This window comes from Neovison vison, chromosome 6 (assembly GCF_020171115.1).
Source record: "Neovison vison isolate M4711 chromosome 6, ASM_NN_V1, whole genome shotgun sequence".
NCBI classification, from domain to species: Eukaryota; Metazoa; Chordata; class Mammalia; order Carnivora; family Mustelidae; genus Neogale; species Neogale vison.
This window is the reverse complement of record NC_058096.1, coordinates 141116164-141135894: the sequence shown is the minus strand read 5'-3', so window position 1 is coordinate 141135894 and position 19731 is coordinate 141116164. Positions and strand designations below refer to the sequence as shown.

General features: G+C 37.3%; 1 protein-coding gene across 4 annotated transcripts in view; it reads left to right on the top strand.

Annotated features, from left to right (window-relative positions):
• TBC1D5 (TBC1 domain family member 5) overlaps positions 1-19731 on the top strand; it is a 555945-nt gene that overhangs the window by 419887 nt on the left and 116327 nt on the right. For all 4 annotated transcript variants that reach the window (XM_044252521.1, XM_044252518.1, XM_044252519.1 and 1 more), the window contains one exon: positions 10399-10505. In XM_044252521.1, the coding sequence (XP_044108456.1) occupies positions 10399-10505 (107 nt within the window). The remainder of the gene's footprint in view (positions 1-10398; positions 10506-19731) is intronic.

The window sequence follows — 19731 nt, the reverse complement described above, 5'->3', positions numbered from 1 at the left end:
ATCATATGGTTTCACTCATTTGTGGAGCATAACCAATAGCATGGAGGACAAGGGGCGTTAGAGAGGAGTAGGGAATTTGGGTAAATTGGAAGGGGAGGTGAACCATGAGAGACTATGGACTCTGAAAAACAGTCAGGGGTTTGAAGTGGCGGGGGGGTGGGAGGTTGGGGTACCAGGTGGTGGGTATTATAGAGGGCACGGCTTGCATGGAGCACTGGGTGTGGTGAAAAAATAATGAATACTGTTTTTCTGAAAATAAATAAATTGGGGAAAAAAAATGAAAAAAAAAAAAATGAAAGCAGGGATCTCAATAAGCAACCAGGAGAAAAAACAACTATGAGGAGGAAATGTCTCAGAGAGCTAGGAAAGACATAAGTCAAAGGAAAAAGTGTTAGCACGTGGGGGGGCTCATTTGGTTGAGGGTCTGCCTTCAGCTCAGATCATGATCTTCAGGTCCTGGGATCAACCCTGTGTCTGGACTCCCTGCTGAGCAGGAAATCTGCTTCTCCCTTTTGTATCCCACCCCTGTCGCAGCTCATGCAAGCTTGCTCACTTGCTCCCTCTCTCTCTCAAATAAATAAATAAAATCTTAGAAAAAGAAAAAATGTAATTGAAAATTAAAATATGATGCAAATAAGATGATTGGAATATAAAATTGAAAAAATATCCCAAGAAGCAGCACATAGAACAGAGTTAGAAAATAAGAAAGAAAATTAAAGGACCAGACCAGGAGATCCAACATCTAGATAATGAGATTTCTTTTAATAGAGAGAAAGAGAGTAGAAAGAAATCACAAACACAGAATAAACAAAAAACAGAAGGGAGAAAATCATCAGTGAAGCAATTAAAGAGAAATTTCCAATTGAACAGAAAAACATGAATTTCTAAATTGAAAGGGTCCATTATATATGAAAATACATGCAAATTAAGGTGCATTACTATGAATTTAGATGGGGGCGGGGAGAAGAGAAATAGGTCACGTAGAAGAATGGGAGTTAGAATGGTTTGAGACTTTTTAACTGGAAGCCAAAATACTCTGGAACAGAGCTGCTGTTTTTCTGAGGGAAACGTATTTCTAGCCTGGAATTCCATACCTAGCCTAACCATTAATTGTCAAATAAATTTTTCAAACAGAGAAGTTTTCAATAAATTCGTGTCCTGTGTATAAAGCTTTTAGAGGATGTGTTCCATCAGAACAAGGGTGTAAAAGCACGAAAGAGGAAGGTAGGTACTCTAGGAAATAAGGATACAACACATGCAAGAGGTAAAGGGCATCTCTGGGAGGAGGGAACAGGCCAGAGAGCTCATGAAAAATTGAGAAATGTCCTCAAAAAAATGAAAGAGGAGGGAGAGAGAGAGAGGGAGAAAAAGAAATGGCTAAAACGACCTAAAATTTTTTTTGAAGTTTCGAAAATATATGTATATAACTGGGAGAGTATATAAGGCTAAACTCCTATTAAATACATGCAAGACATGGCAAATGAAAAATATGGCAGTTATAAACTCCAAGAAAGAAAGGAGGCTGTGGAAAAAGGAGGAGTAGTCATCATATACTGTGTAAGATAACATTTGCCTCGTTATAAAAATGGAAACTCTTAAAGTTGACTTACCAGAATTATGGTGTAACTCTTCAAGAGAGGGAGACCAGGAGCTCATGTGTGGCTGTAGAGGTTGGCAGAGGGTTGGCTTTCAGTACTCAAGGTGAGTTAAAGCTTCTTCTCGACTGGAAAGTCAGTAGAAAACATTTAAAGTCAGAGTTAGTAACATTAGCATGTTTTTTTCCACAATATGGGAGGTAAATTTTTTTTTAATCAGCTAAAAGAAAGCAAGTGCCGCTGGCGATTGGGAAATAGGGGGTGGGAAACAGCAAGTGCTATTTTCATTACCAGCCTTCTAGAATGATTGGATTTTTTAAACTATGTGCATGTATAACTTTCATAAAAATCAGAACTATGTTTTAAACTTCCACAGAGAAATAATGAAAAGTTGCTATATTCTTTAAGTAGCCTTATTATGTAAATTCGTTAACATTTTTATTGATAATTTCTTATTGTCTGCTTTTGCTTTTCTGTTTCTTTCTCATATGCACACATATCTCAAATTTAATTGCATATAAAGGCCTATCCATTTTTCCAGCAATTCTGCCCACTTTACCCCTCAACCCCTTGCTTACTTTAACTATTCATCTTCCCCTCTCTGTGGTATCACCGGAATTTCAGCTGACCCCCTGCATCCTGTCCCTCTTCCTCCCTCACCCTGTGCTGGTATTAATCTTCCTAAGACCAAACCGGATCACATTACGTAGTCTTCTAGCAGAAGTAGCAGCTACAGAGTGAAATCCAAACTCCATCCCCTCTGGATAAGCAGGACCCCCCACCTGCTTCCATGTCTCCATTTCTCCTCAGCACTCCTGCCACAGGAGCCATGCAGCATCCTGCCTCCATTTACTTCCACTTGTTGCCTGATGCTCACTGACCTTGCAGCTTCCCACTCGAGCAGTTGTCACAGCCCACTGGATGCTCCACTGTTCCAGCTCTGTCCTGGGTTGCAGTTAGTCTGATGCTGCTCTTCCACTGCAGTATGAAGAGAAAGCGGAGATTGGGTCTTTCTTCTTGTCATAGCAGTACATGGATCAAAATAGGTATTTAATACATGCCTGTTAGCCGAGCGAATACAAGAAAGAGATATTGTCAGTACTTCTTACTTAAATATCTTCTGTACCTCAACCCTGTCTACCGACAGATCTATATTTCAGAGTCAAGAATTAAAAATCACTAAGCAGTGAAATACAACACACACACGTGTCTGTATTCATATTGACAAACAGTTAAAAACCTGACCTATGGTTTTCTTTCACTTGGTTAAAAATAATCAAATTGGTTAGAACTTGATTTTAAAATAAGAGGCAAAAACTATGAGTCATATTATTTATTATTATTATTTAATGTTACTATTTCTTTCCTAAATTTTAATACATGCTAAATTTTTTAGATTTCATTTCTGTAACATTTTATAATTTGGAGATAGAACTTGGGCCCCAATTCTAGATCTATCCTTAGAGTTACTACATTAATGGTAATAACTTGCATTAGAAGACTTAAAGGTTTTTGCTCTATATCCTCTCACTAGTTCCCTTAATGGGTAACAAGGCAGAGATGATGACAGAACGTAAGCCTGTATAGGTAGCTGATTTGTTTCAAGCTTAATCCTAGTCCCGTCGGCTCTCTGGAATAATGTGCAGTTATGCTGACTTCACTAGTACAATGTTCTTTGTCCTGTGCTCACACCCTACCAACTAGCAGTCCTCCACTTGGATGCTTGCTTGCTTACTACCTTTCCATTGACAACACTGTATTTTTAAAAAATACAAATTCTTGAGATCTCTTATGTTGTTTGACATAAATAAATAAATAAATTCTGTTTAAAGTGTATTAAGCTTGGGAAGCTTTAAAAAGAACACTTCTTAAAGGTTTTTTCCTAGGGTTGCTTGGCTGGTTCAGTCAGTAGAGCATGCAACTCTTGATCTCAGGGTTGTGAGTTTGAACCACTCATTAAGTGTACTGATTATGGAAAATCTTTTAAAAGTTTTTCTTAAGTTTTTTTTTTCTAGAAAAAAAGATTGAGCTCTGCAGAACTTGAGATTATTCTCTTTCCAAAATTGAATTTAAATTTCTCATATTTCTGCACAAAACCCACTAGAGAAATAAGGACCCTCCCATTTTTTTTAAGATTATTTATTTATTTATTTATTTGACAGAGATCACAAGTAGGCAGAGAGGCAGGCAGAGAGAGAGGAAGGGAAGCAGGCTTCCCCCTGAGCAGAGAGCCCGACTCGGGGCTCGGTCTCAGTACCCTGGGATCATGACCTGAGCTGAAGGCAGAGGCTTTAACCCACTGAGCCACCCAGGTGCCCCAGGACCATCCCATTATTTATGGAAGAGTGTGCATTCGTGTTATGTTTCGAGAGTGGATATTGCTCTAATTGAAGGTGCTTAGAGAGGCAGTTGTCACGGTGGCAACCGTGTCTTCTGTATGCCAGGTACCTTGCAAGACACTTACCTACCCGTCGGCTTTGTTTTCAGTGGAGAGGGAAAATAAATAATGTTAAGGCCTTAAAGTTTTCTTTTTTGTTGTTGTTAGCTAACTATCTTTAATTTTGACTCATGCTTATCTATTTTCTCTGCCATTTAAGAGCTAACTACAAGAATTCATGCCTATTTCTAAATAATTTACTTTACCTGGCCTTATATATGGAGGGCTTTTCTCAGTGTAGCTTAGAGGCTTCTCTATGGCTCACATATAGTTGGCATTCAGAAGCCATCTGCACCGTGTCTGAACTGGCCTCCTTTGCGTGGAATTTTCTGGTAGGAATACAAGAAAGCATAGGATACGGTGGTCAAGGGTGAGGCTTTCAGCTACGCAGAACTTTGCTTAGCCCTCTCTGCCTTTTAGGAGCTCAGTGGCCTCAGATGTGTAGTTCATCCTCTCCGTAATGCTATTTCCTTGTCTGAAATGTGGGGTTGATGATAATACCTGCTTTAGTGGGGATTAGAAGGATTCATGGTGTGATTATGTAATATATAGCAAGTTTCCAGGCCCATTCTAGATGCTTGATAAGTGATAGCTATTACTGTTCTTAATTTTAGAGAATTTTTTTAAAAAGAATTCTACATTTAGTTTTGTGTTCTTTGGTTAGCTGGTCCTGGTTCATTTTATTACCTTGGGGAAAGGAGGTATATCTAAATACAAAATTAAATAATGTGAATGAAGTGTTCTACTTGCAAGTGTTACCAGTTGTAGGTGCAGTTAACTTTGAATCAGCCGTTAAGTTATTTAACCGTATTGCTCTAAGCTTTCTCAAAACAATAGCATCCTCTATCTTTACTGATTGCATTATGTTTTTGTTTGTTATGACTGGAGAAACTGTTTAAACCAGCTTCCTTAGACAACTCCAGAACAGTAATGTGCCATTTAAAAGCAGAGACAAAAGAGGCCAGCTCCGCTTTGGGCGGCGAGAGTGCCAGTCAGCAAGAATTAAGCGAGCTGGGAAGCACACTCCCTTGCATCAGGGCTGCCTTTACAGAAACCCTGCAGCTAGAGTAAGAAGCATCGTTATGGTTTTATCAGTGGAGGAAAGAAAGCCCATGAAGTTCAGTACCTTGCTTAAGTCCACACACATAATGAGTGTCTAGCCAGCATTCTAATCTAGATCTGATCAAGATTCTCACCTAGATCATCTGACCCCAGAGCCAGTATATTTTCCACCTGCCACTCACCTTTGTCTTCCATTTCTCTGAACACGCTCTTCAAAGTGTGTAGCTTCAGTACTTTGTCTCTAAAGCGTATACATGCTTGATTTCAAATGTAGGGAAATGCCAAAACTTGGCCTTTTTTTAATCTTCACTTTGTTTCCTGTGTTACTGCCCTGCTCTGATGGAGTCAATGTTAGGGAAGGAAAAGCACTGCACATGAGCTTTTCACGTTCAGCAAAACTTTGCTGCAAAGATCAAAAGTAAATTCTTATTCTGTCAGATCCCCACTATTTTGTTTCTAAAACACCTTGTGTTTTTCTCCCTTCCTACTCTAAATTGGGCACAGTTATTCCAAAGGGACTTAATACTTAGCATATGTAATTGCAACTTAAGTGTTCTCAAAGTACAAGTTTTCCTTAATAAATTAGAGATAGTATTATCTGAAAACGGGACTGTAGCAGAGGTAAAACTGTATCTTTTAGGTTTTCAGCTGGGTTTCTTTTTTCTTCTTCTTTTTTAATTATTTTATTAACATATAATGTATTATTTGCCCCAGGGGTACAGGTCTGTGAATCATCAGGCTTACACACTTCACAACACTCACCATAGCACATACCCTCCCCAGTGTCCATCCCCCAGCCACCTTCTCCCAATCCCCCTCCCCCTAGCAACCCTCAGTTTGTTTTGTAAGATTAAGAGTCTTTCTCTTACAGTTTGTCTCCCTCCCCATTCCATCTGGTTTCACTTTTTCCCTTCCCTACCCCCCACAACCCGCTACCTTGTCTCTCAAATTCCTCCTATCAGAGGGATCATATGATAATTGTCTTTCTCTGATTGACTTATTTTGCTCAGCATGATACCCTCGAGTTCCAGCCACATCACTGCAAGTGGCAAGATTTCATTTCTTTTAATGGCTGCATAGTATTCCATTGTTTATATATACCATTTCTTCTTTATCCATTCATCTGTTGATGGACATCGAGGTTCTTTCCATAGTTTGGCTATTGTGGACATTGCTGCTATAAACATTCAGGTGCACATGCTTCTTCGTTTCACTGCATTTGTATCTTTAGGGTAAATACCCAGTAGTGTGATTGCTGGGTCGTAGGGTAGCTCTATTTTCAACTTTATTTTTTTTTAAGATTTTATTTATTTATTTGACAGAGATTCACAAGCAAGCAGAGAGGCAGGCAGGCAGAGAGAGAGAGAGAGAGAGAGAGAGGAGGAAGCAGGATCACCGCTAAGCAGAGAGTCCGATGCAGGGCTCGATTCCAGGACCCTGGGATCATGACCTGAGCCGAAAGCAGAGGCTTTAACCCACTGAGCCACCCAGGCACCTTTATTTTTAACTTTTTGAGGAACCTCCATGCTGTTTTCCAGAATGGCTGCACCAGCTTGCATTCCCACCAACAGTGTAGGAGAGTTCCCCTTTCTTCGCATCCTCGCCAACATCTGTTGTTTCCCAACTTGTTAATTTTAGACATTCTGACTGGTGTGAGGTGGTATCTCATTGTGGTTTTGATTTGTATTTCCCTGATGCCGAGTGATATGGAGCACTTTTTCATTTGTCTGTTGGCCACCTGGATGTCTTCTTTGCAGAAATGTCTGTTCACATCTTCTGCCCATTTCTTTTCTTTTCTTTTCTTTTTTTTTTTTTTTTGAGTTTGTGATTTTTGTCTCATGGGTTTTTTGTGTTTTTTTTTCCAATTTATTTATTTTCAGAAAAACAGTATTCATTATTTTTCTTCGGCCCATTTCTTGATTGGATTATATGTTCTTTGGGTGTTGAGTTTGATAAGTTCTTTAGAGATTTTGAATACTAGCCCTTTATCTGATGTGTCATTTGCAAATATCTTCTCCCATTCTGTTGGTTGTCTTTTGGTTTTGTTGATTGTTCCTTTGCTGTGCAAAAGCTTTTGCTCTTGGTGAAGTCCCAATAGTTCATTTTTGCCCTTGCTTCCCTTTCTTTCATGATGTTTCTAGGAAGAAACATCTTCTGGGTTTCTTTCAATTAAAAAAAAAAGTTAATTAGAAAAACAAGTTTATTAACGTATGTATGTATTATTATTATATGATTATATATTCTGTTATTTAATAAATATATATTATAGTTATATAATTAACATATGTTGACATATATATAAATGTATGCCTCATTTGTATATGGTAGAAACTTAGGAAAATGACCAGCTGTCAAAGATATGGTTTTAGAACTCAGGATTAAATACCACCTTAATAAAGAAAGGTGGAGAGGATTTTTAGGAAAGACGAATGGGCCCTTAGAAGAATAGATGAGAGGTATGAATCTGTGACAAAGTTTGTCTTGGGGGAATTTATTACAGCTGACTTCCTTCTGGAGGATTTATCTTTAGGCAGATAAGGGGAGTTCAGAGAAAAGTCTCACTGTGCATTTGCTGTTTTTCAAGTGCCTACAGCTCAAAACAATCAATATACCCAAGTGGCATACTTTAGGGTGGCATGTCCTGTACTCCTGGAGCAGGATTTCGCTTCATGAATTTGCGTGCTAATCTTCTCTGTCATTCCAGTTTTAGTGTATATGCTGCCAAAGCAAGTACCCCACAGCAGTATTTCAGGTGGCATGTTCTGCTACCCTTCAGAGCTCAGATTCGTTTGCCATTATATCCCTAGTACCTAGTATGCCTAGCACTGTCTGTGTGTGTGTGGGATATAGAAGATGCTCAGGAAATGTTCATTAATGTTCAGTGACTGGATGGATGAAAGGAAGGAATGTTAGCGCCTTCATTCATTCTGCAAGTGGAGTATTAACATATTATTTGGCTTCCCTTACATATTTTATAGCTTCCGACAGCTTCAAAAGTTCTGTCTAGTTGTAAGAACAGGATTATTGCCCTCATCCCTCCAAATAAATACCTGTCTATATCAGGCTCTCCTAGAGACTGGGTTATGCTGACTTTCCAAGCTCCTCAAAACTACTATGTGAGAGTAATAATACTAATTGACTCTTCTAGTTTGCAGGGACTCTTTGCATCATTGTGTTCTCTGATTTTTAAAACAATTGCTTTTTCAAAACAAAGCTATGTATTAGAGCTTGGACCCTGTAGCTAGGCTTCGAAATTTCAAATCTTGCTCCACTACCAAACCACTATATGATTTGGGCAAATGACTTAACCTTTCCAAGTGTTAGTTTTCTCACCTGTAAGACAGGGATAATAATTTTACCCTTATAACACGATTCTCATAAAAATTAAATGAGATAATATAGGGAAAGCTCTTGACATAGGGCCTAGTCTTGGTAAGTCTTTAGGGACTGATTGTCATCTTAGTGGTATTAGTAGCAATAACCCCTGTCTCTTTCTACATCTACCCTTCGGCACTTTAATTTTCTTCAGAGTAAGGACTGTGTTTTGCTTATCTCTGCATCCCCTCTAAACATAGCACCTGTCATCAATTAGGTACTCAACAAGTAGCTATTGGATTGAATAAATTCAGCAGGTCACTTTTTTTTTTTTTAGATCAGGATGTTGTTTTCCACATGACCGAACTGAAGCTCAAAGAGGTTACCCACAACAGGTTTTGATCAGCATCTGTCCACTGGTTGAACAGATTATGTCCTTTGATCTTACGGCAACCTTAGAAAAGGTTCAGATGGTGTCCCAGGATTCAGACCCACATCTTGGAATCCATAACCCAGAACCGTTTGCTTCTCTTACAAAATATACAGGAATTCTCCCCGGGCCAGTTACTAGTATATAAACATCATAATATTTGGGAAAGTAGGAGTTGGAAAATGAATTGATTATCTAAGTTTTATTTATTTGTTAACTCTCAAAGAAAACCCTACATGGAAACATTATACCATTCTCAATATACTAGCTTTTCAAATTCTAGAGGAGAAAGGACAACAGGTAACTGAATGTGAATATGACAAAATGAAGGAATAAGAAGAGAAGAGTCTGAACAGATACAGAAAAGGTAGGATAAGTGAGTGCTTTACAAATGAAAGCAGATGTATGAAATTACAAGCTGTCAGATCAGCAACGGAAATGAAGATGATAAAGTGGTTCCTTACATAGATTATAATTATTCATTTTGCCCAGTCCTGTCTCCTTTCCCCATAATGTTCATGGGAAGGGGGAGGGGTAGGAAGCTGTTGCAAAAAATGGTGCTTCCAACAAAAGAAAGGAAAAAAAAAAAGTCTAATAATCAAGGGTATTTCTGATCACAAACAGTTGTTAATGTTGTGATTTGTGTTGTTTCTATAGAATCAGATTTCCTATGGAATATTTTTCAGTTGCTTGTTCTGATTAATGAAAAGGATTCGGTTGCAACAACACGAAGTTGTAACTGTAAAGTTTCTTCACAATCAGTGCTGTGGAGGCAGTCAGTGTGGCTTACAAAACAAGCATCGTTAATGGGCCCGACTGTGACAGCAGTGGCAGATGGATTGCCAAGAAATGAAGTAGTTTACATAGACCTGCCTGAAAAGATGTGTTTAATAATTGCGCCCATAATTAGGTTGATTTGGGAAAAAAATTAAATGACAGTCTAAGGAACACAGTTAGGCTTATCTATGAAGATTTTGACATTTTTCCTGCAAGAAATGCTGCATAGATACTCTTCCCTAAATTTCTCATTACCTTTAGAAAAAAATAATTGGAAGAAATTATATTTTTAACTTTGAATTATGTAATATTTATATATAAAAGAATAAATGTAACATATGTAACTTAGGAAGCATAATAATTAGGGTAAATACTATTTTACGAGAATTTTAAACTGGTTCTTTCCCATTCATAAGATTTTTGTTACTAATTTCTAAGTAGCAAAACTAGAGACATTTAAACACAGGCATATAAATGGCAATAAATATGCATGCTTCTGAGAGTTTATTTATATTGCAAACGTACACATCTCTATATCTGAGGCTCTTCTTCCAACACCCCCTGAGGATAAGTGCTAGATATTAGATTGCAGTTAACAGTAAGTGTGCTGCTTCAAAGGCCATTTGGTAAAGATCCCTTCTCCCTATTTCCTTTTATCAAATTAATTGAGTTATTGGTTTACTTTTTTTGAATCTAAGTTGTTATTTTTTTTACTCTCAAGTAATGCAAACATCTTAAACAGTATTGCTTCTGAATACCTTTTTTTTTTCCCTCTTATTTAGTGATCTCTAGTAACTACCAGACCTGTCTTGGCCTTCTGATGCATTACCCACTAATTGGGGATGTACACTCATTGATTCTTAAGGCTCTGTTCCTTCGAGATCCAAAGGTAAGCTTTCCAAAGAGAATATGCAAAATTTTAAGTTGGGTGAAAAATTGGTTTCTTGGCATGAATGGAGAATTTGTGTGATGACCTAGAATTGTGTGATGAATTTGCCTAATAACAGAATTTGCCTGCCTAGAGCCTTAGGCAAAACTCATATACCTCATTGGCTAGCAACTTAGCAGGTATCTTAAGTGGACATTGCCATGAGAAACTGCAACACACATCTCTTGTCCCTCAGAAGGTCGTTCTGCCCTCCTCCTTCCTAATAACTCAAGGAAGTAGTTCAGCAACTGCTTCTCCTTATAGCCACACTTAATCATCATTGGTACCCCTCACAGCAAGAGCCTCAGAGGCCATGTGAGGAGCAAGACATTAAAGCTATAAAAAGGACTGGTTCTGTGAAAGTTTTAGACATAATGAAATACTCAAATCATTTCATATTAGGAATATGTATTTTTTTATAAAGATTTTATTTATTTATTTGACAGAGAGAAATCACAAGTAGGCAGAGAGGCAGGCAGAGAGAGAGAGGGGGAAGCAGGCTCCCTGCTGAGCAGAGAGCCCGATGCGGGACTCGATCCCAGGACTCTGAGATCATGACCTGAGCCGAAGGCAGCGGCTTAACCCACTGAGCCACCCAGGCGCCCCAAGGAATATGTATTTTTTATTTTGTGGGTGAAGAGTTACCTAATAAAGATTTAAACAGACTTTAATGCTAATCTCTCTATTTGAACTTAAAGCAAGCCACCCAAATTTTCTTTACACTTCAGAGAAGAAGTGTGCTCTTTTACAACTAATGTTATATTTCTTGAAAATAAGAACATTTAATGATCTAAAAAAATCTGTGAATCCTTGATGCTTTTGAGCCAAACAAAAATATTGGATGAAGTATAAGAGAGAGAGCTTCAAACACAAGTATGAGAATGCCAGGCATTGGGTGGTAATCCCAGCCTTTGGCTCTTTGGCAGAATTCCCAACAGTCATGTTGGCAGTTGTCAAACTGTCTTTGAGTCAGTCTGTCTCTGGATCCATTGCCAAAGCTCTGTCTGATCGACTTGGGCCTCCAAGTTTAACGTAAATTTTAATTCGAAAGGATTTCTCCTTTCCCTCGACTATTGACTTCAACATTTCAGTATGACCTTTATTTATTCTTTGATAGATTTAAAAGATTTTATTTCCTTGTGCTTATACCATTTTCTACAAACATACACAATTTTATATAATTTCTCCCACACAAGATTTCATTGAGTATCAGAGATATAATCCGTAATTTCTCTGATACATAAGGAAAAATTTTTTTTCTGGTAAAACTTAGGAGTCTGATTATAAAATCAAAACTCCCATATTTTTATGTATGTACTTTTATAAAAAAAATAACCACAACTATGAAATACCTATAAAAGAAATAAAGAATTTGACTACTTGTCAATGAGGTATATGAGTTTTGGTCTATAAACTTAAGGTAAATTCTGTCAGCTCAGTGTTAGGAATTCTTAGAATCATACAGAGTGGGGAAAATTGTTAAAATAACTATCTGAATTCTGTACTTGCATGATTTATTTGGCTTTGCTGAAGGGAGAAGTGAATATGTTATCTAAACCTATTGATCTTGGTAATTTTTCCCTGGCTAAATATGGTTGATCTTGCTATGAATCATCCACTCACCTAGAGGCAGGTTTCTGTATAATAAATCTGTCAGTGTTATTAGTGGAATCTGTGATTTTAATAGAGTACTTTTTATCTCAATAAGGTAGTGTGCATGATAGAATTATAATAAACCCAAGTCTATAAGCATTAAAAAATATATTCTCTGAGGATTAAGAGAAAAAATAATAGCATAATAGCCTAAGTATCTTAAAAAAAAAAAAAAAGTATTCTCCACTTTCACATTTAGGGTCTAACTAAGTAAAAACATAATCAAGATAATGGTCCAAAATATAGGACCTAAACTGATATTTCTGAGATAGAAGAGATTGATCAGGCAGAGGAAGGAATCATGTTAAAAGGCTGTTGAGAACAAGTTTATAGAAGGATGATATCTATAGGAAAAATAAAGAAAGATGTATATTTTTTTAAGGGGCTTTCACGTGGTTAATCCAGCAAGATGATAGATTTAGTTAAGGAGCAAGGAGACTGAATTAGGACTCAGGACACTGGGTCAAATCTTGACTTTGCTAAAAACCATCCTTGTGATTTGGGGGAACTCATGCTTGCTGTATCTTGGTCTTATCTTTTGGGGTTGAATTAAATTGCATCTAATGACCCGCCCAGCCAGAGCTCCTTTGTCCACAAAGAGCTGACTTACAGTGATCCAGTCCAGTGCTACGGAAAGCAGACACAAAGCACAAGTTTATATATAACATAGAAATCCACAAGTGGACAGAGTTTTCAGTGCGGTAATGTCATTATAAATTCCTATAGCAGGCCATTTACACTGAGGGGGAAGAAAAAGAGGGAAAGATGGTGTTAGTACCCCGCCCGTATCCTCTAAAAATCCAAACATCAGCATGCTTAATTTTTTTTCCTATTTATTATTAACAATGAAACACTTAAAATACTTGAATCATTCCCAATTCAAGGAGATCAGAGTAAGTATATAAACACACTGAGTCTCTGTGAAGTGAACTAGTAGAAGGATGAGATTTGAGGCATGAAAGTACATTTTCGCATAGCCCAGTTCCTTGTGACAGTAGTGTTGAGTGCTGCTGACAGACTCAATAAAATAAAAATAAACAAGGAACTCTGAGCCCTCCAAGTTCATTGCCAGCTTCAGAAAAGCACTTTGTCCTACTGCTTTCCATAAATCCCAGTGGAGATTTCTCAGTTGAGAACAGACTCTGCAACTAGAGCATGAGACACTGAGCTTTAATTGTTTTATATCAGATGTAGGGTTTACTGCAAAAGGATTTCTTATTTGAACAGAGTGAAATAATGGGGCTGTAAACTGTAATAAGAAGATCATCCACCTTCATAGTCTCTAAGCACTTTGATGTGCTTACTTCGGTCCTTATAACAAGCTGGGAGTTAGACAAAGGAGGTTATCTTTTTTCATTCTTTTTCAGTGTAGACAGGGTAAGGTTATGTGGCTTTCCCAAGGCCAAAAACTCGTAAGCTTCCAAGCTAGCTAGAGTGACTCCATGACCCTTGTATGTATCCATCTCCTCCTGAGATTCCTAGCATATCTTCTACCTCCTTCAGGAAGCCATTCCCAGGCTCAGATAGGACATGTTTTTGCCTTTGAGTCCCCCTAAGGACCTTGTATTTTAGCTGTTTTCTTATTTCTTTGCATGCATTATTCCATATGATCCTGCTAATTTTTTTGTGTTTAGCTTTGTGTTCTGCAGTAGATGGCATTAAGAAAATAGTGGTAGAATTGAATTCTGACACAGTTGCTAAGCCTCTCCCAGTATACCGCATTGACTCTAAGTGGATCTCACTCATTTAGCCTATTTCTGGAACCCATACCCACATCCCATGGAAGCCATTGCCAGTTGTGTATATGTCAGCTGCCATTTTTATCAAGATGGTGAATGAACCCCACAACTTGAACTTAAAGGGCATCTAGTTCCTTAATTTGCTTTGTGTCAGAATTGTTTGAAATCCTATCATCACCTTCAAGTATTATGGAACAAAAAGACAAAGAATCTAGTTAATATACCCTACTGTGACTGTCAGAATTTCAGAACTGCAGGGAACCTAGAGTTCTAATCCAGCTTCTGCTTCTGTAGTTGAACAAACTAAGGATCTAAGTGAAGTTAGAGACTTCTTTAATACAGCTTGTCAGTGGCAGAGCCAGCAATTGAACCCAGGTCTTCCAACCACCTGTCCACATAGGAACTATAGCTTTTAAAACTAGTAGACTCCTGTTTACTAGTATGTGTCATTAAAAATTATTCAATTTACAATAGACATTTAATTTATATCTGTAATAAATAAAACTACTATGTATATAAGTAGACCTAGAACTATTAGAAATTTTCTTAAATCTATGCTATGTAAAGACACCAAATGTCAGATATCTGTTTGTAGCATCCTATATATTCTGTTCACCATAAATACAGCTTCCATACTAAGTTCCTCAGACCATAATCCTAATTCTCATTTTCTTGTCTTTATCATATTAGAACCACTGAGCAGATTTCCAAAAACAATCCACTAAATGAAGTAGAGGGATAGAAGGAGGACAGTCTGAAAAATATGAAGTGATTAAAAAACATTGTTCTAACTAGTTGTTTAAATTCAAAAAAAAAATTTTAAAACCCAATTAGAAACAAAAGTCATAGAAAATGTGAACATATTGTGTTCCTTAAATAACCAGATGTTCTCTCCTTCCTGAAGGCAGTAAGGGCTAGGAATAAAAGGTTTAAAACTATTGTTTTAAGTTAACTGTGAATTTTGCAAATCTGTTTTTACCCTTTAGCAAATAAAATTCTAATACAGAAACATAAGCAAAGTAATTTTCATTTTTCGGTGCTCTCTTATTTGTGTTGTGTGTTGAAGTGTTAACCTTATCACAAAGACTTATTACAAATGAAATACAGTACATGGATTAACATTTTAGATTATGCAGTAAGAATTTGACAGCTACTGTTTGTTTTGAAGACTAGAATATATTCCAAAAAATATTTCTAGTAAGTTTGCAAGCAACCCTTTAAGCAGTGATGGCTATTGTTTATGGAAGAAAATTGCTAGAAATAAGACAATTTAATTTTATAGTCATTCTTGTACACAAAAACACTATAAAAAATATAGTGTACAATGTTCTTATGCTTGGCCAATTCTGTTTTGGCTTTTATTTGGAGTTATATTAAATTTTGCCTTTTTAAATTATAAAAAGTCTAAATATTCAGATTTCAGATTTTATGCAGGTAATAGATTTTTACCCTTTTAATCCCAAAAAAACCCACTGTAGGTGTTACTTTTTAAAAAATATCAAATGGCTTTGGTAAAATGTCATCTATCAGAATTGAAAAATGGTGAATGGATCCAAACCTACTACCAGTCAAGTGACAGTGTTGGAAAATGTGCATCACAGTAATGGTATTGTAATTTTTTTCCTCTGAGTAGTAAAGAAACTAAAAAACCACATATACTAACTCTTTGAAGAGGATGCACAGTATCCATTTATTTACTTTTCATGATGTTCCCATTCAGATTTTCCAGTATTAGTTTTTAATCAGATTTTCTCTTGTAGAAAGAATGCTACTTCTGTTTTCTTCATCCATTTTTATTTCCTAAAAAGCGGGAGCATTTCTCTGAAAATTGTCATTCTTTGAGAATCATTCATTTTTGTTTTCTCTGTTAATGAACCCCCAAATATTTTTTCTTTGTGTCTGAGCTGTGTAACTACATGCCATTCTTTTTTTTTTATCTTTAGATTACAGACAATTGAATGTTTATTATTAGGTATTAGTGATTAATCAGGTGTAGACTTTTTTCACATAGATCAGCACTGAAAAAAACTTAAGTTTTACTTCTGAAGTAATTGGTACCTATCAAAAATCTGTAAGGAAGTAATCTGAAAATCTTTACTAAACCAATATTTGAAATTTGTTCTTATTGTAGACATTTTATAAAGTAGAGTTGTGTTTCTCAAAATGTGTTAAGGCTTCCTAGGGTCCTCAAATAATTTTGAATTTTTTTTATAAAAATATTCTGAATCTATTAATTTATTCAACAAATCAGTCTTTATTGTGTACTATCTAGAATTCAGCAGGCATTGTTTAGATCCCAGTGAGATATATCGATATATCGATATATCTCACTGGGATCTAAACAATATGTGTGTATGTGTGTGTGAATGTTTGTATATATATTTATATATATGTGTGTGTGTGTATATATGGCCTTTATCATAAATACACAAGTAAAGTATTCAATTTATCATGTGTTATAAAGGATACAAATAGGGCATCATTAAAATAATAAGAGGAGGAAGAATCTGGGCTGAGTGAAAACCTAATTTATGTAGGTTGGTCAAAAGGCCCTCTCTCTGAGATAGCACTTTAGGTGAGAACTAATGGAGGAGAAGGCATCAACCACACAGAGAATAGGGAGAAGAGTCTCTAGATAGGGGTACAGCAAACATTCCAAAGTAGAAAACTGCCAAGAATTGTTGATGGAATTGAAGGAAGATCTGTAGCATAACTAGAGCCAGGAGCTTGGGGACCACCTGCCCGAGACAATGGGCGAGCCAGGGAAGGCTTGTTATTACTTTATTCTTCCTGCACAATCTTATGTGTTGATATACAGTAAAATTATTTCTGAGGTCACATTTTCAAACTCCAAAAAGATTGCTGGATGTGTGGTGATTCTTCTGATGATTAAGACATGCTTTCATTACAAACTTCTCCTATTCTCAGCCAGAAGTTCTAAGAACTCTTCTTTTTTTTTTTTTTTTTTTCCCAATTTAATTATTTTCAGAAAAACAGTATTCATTATTTTTTCACCACACCCAGTGCTCCATGCAAGCTGTGCCCTCTATAATACCCACCACCTGGTACCCCAACCTCCCACCCCCCCGCCACTTCAAACCCCTGACTGTTTTTCAGAGTCCATAGTCTCTCATGGTTCACCTCCCCTTCCAATTTACCCAAATTCCCTACTACTCTCTAACGCCCCTTGTCCTCCATGCTATTGGTTATGCTCCACAAATGAGTGAAACCATATGATAATTGACTCTCTCTGCTTGACTGATTTCACTCAGCATAACCTCTTCCAGTCCCGTCCATGTTGCTACAAAAGTTGGATATTCGTCCTTTCTGATGGAGGCATAATACTCCATAGTGTATATGGACCACATCTTCCTTATCCATTCATCCGTTGAAGGGCATCTTGGTTCTTTCCATAGTTTGGCGACTGTGGCCATTGCTGCTATAAACATTGGGGTACAGATGGCCCTTCTTTTCATGACATCTGTATCTTTGGGGTAAATACCCAGGAGTGCAATTGCAGGGTCGTAGGGAAGCTCTATTTTTAATTTCTTGAGGAATCTCCACACTGTTCTCCAAAGAGGCTGCACCAACTTGCATTCCCACCAACAGTGTAAGAGGGTTCCCCTTTCTCCACATCCTCTCCAACACATGTTGTTTCCTGTTTTGTTAATTTTGGCCATTCTAACTGGTGTAAGGTGATATCTCAATGTGGTTTTAATTTGAATCTCCCTGAGGGCTAATGATGATACTGCCTAGAGCAATCTATACTTTTAATGCCATTCCGATCAAAATTCCACCGGCATTCTTCAAAGAGCTGGAGCAAATAATCCAAAAATTTGTATGGAATCAGAAGAGACCCCGAATCGCTAAGGAAACGTTGAAAAACAAAAATAAAGCTGGTGGCATCACCTTACCTGATTTCAAGCTTTATTACAAAGCTGTGATCACCAAGACAGCATGGTACTGGCATAAAAACAGACACATAGACCAGTGGAACAGAGTAGAGAGCCCTGATATGGACCCTCAACTCTATGGTCAATTAATCTTCGACAAAACAGGAAAAAATATACAGTGGAAAAAAGACAGTCTCTTCAATAAATGGTGCTGGGAAAACTGGACAGCTATATGTAGAAGAATGAAACTCGACCATTCTCTTACACCGTACACAAAGATCAACTCAAAATGGATAAAAGACCTCAACGTGAGACAGGAATCTATCAGAATCTTAGAGGAGAACATAGGCAGTAATCTCTTCGATATCAGCCACAGCAACTTCTTTCAAGATACGTCTCCAAAGGCAAAGGAAACAAAAGCGAAAATAGACTTCTGGGACTTCATCAAAATCAAAAGCTTCTGCACAGCAAAGGAAACAGTCAAAAAAACAAAGAGGCAACCCACGGAATGGGAGAAGATATTTGCAAATGACAGTACAGACAAAAGGTTGATATCCAGGATCTATAATGAACTCCTCAAACTCAACCCACACGAAACATACAAACACATCAAAAAATGGGCAGAAGATATGAACAGACACTTCTCCAATCAAGAAATACAAATGGCTATCAGACACATGAAAAAATGCTAAGAACTCTTCTTAAATGAGTTCCTCACTTGGTAGAGCATACTCACTTATTCAGACATCTAAACTGTCACTTGGGTCTGACCAGTAGCCCATTGCATGAGTTAGGAAGATTAGCCAGGACCCTGAACATATATTGTGTTTATCTTTTTAAAAACTATCTTAGCTTCCTTCCATATGATACCAGTCTCAGCGTTGCTTTCATTATATCAGTTTTCTGCTTCACTGTGTAGTGACAAGGGAACTAGGCCAGTCTTTGTCACCTCCCAAAATGAGCACTCTGCTGGGTCAGGGATTAGAGCTCCAAGAGCACTAACCCAGTGACAGCCACTCGAGGGAAGCACAGAATTCAGGTTCCACTCACATCACAACCTGCTGTATGTATTGGGTGGCTCACTCCTTTCCTTGAACTGTAGAATGAAGAGGCTAGACCACATAATCCCAGCAGGCCCTTCTGGATCTATTTTAGCAAGATACAATTCAACAGATACACTTTTTAATTACCTGCTGTGGGCAGAGCATGAGAATTGGTCCATGGGACTAGGACCTTTACAGATATAAAAAACTAATTGTTATGGAATGTAACTTGAGTGAGAGTATAGGAGGAGGAATGGCTAATTTGGACTTGGAAAGTTAGAAAGAGTTCCATTTGGAAGAGGCATTCCAACTGGGCTTTGAAGAATTTTCCTGGGAGATGTTACTCTGTCTTAAGAAAATAGTGTAAGCAGAGCTCCTGAGAATTGCTGAGGCAAGTGGCCAAGCTGGGCCTTGCAGTTCTCCATCCAGACTCACTCAGTGACCCCTTAAGGGACCTAGAGAATGACATTGTCCCCTCTCAGTACCTCATGTATTAGCAGACACTCTTTTTTAAAAGTCCATCAAATGTGTCTTAATGTGATAATATTTTATTTGGTATTAATTTATATGGTATTCCAATTTGTGTGTTGTTACTCAGCACAAATAAATGTTGTGTGTTTAAGTGAAAAGTCAGTGTAAGAAGATTTCATTCCAATGATTTTTACTAGATTTATTGACTATAAATAATTACTCATTGTACAGTATTTGTTCCAAATAGGCATATCTTTGTTTAAATGTTTAAAGTCACTCTTGGGAAGCTTAGTGTTTTTTATTTTGGGTGGCCGAAGAGAGCTGTGCAACTTTGTGGCAAAGATTGCTCTGCATGTTTTAGATGAAAGGTTTTCTTCTCTGAAACAAC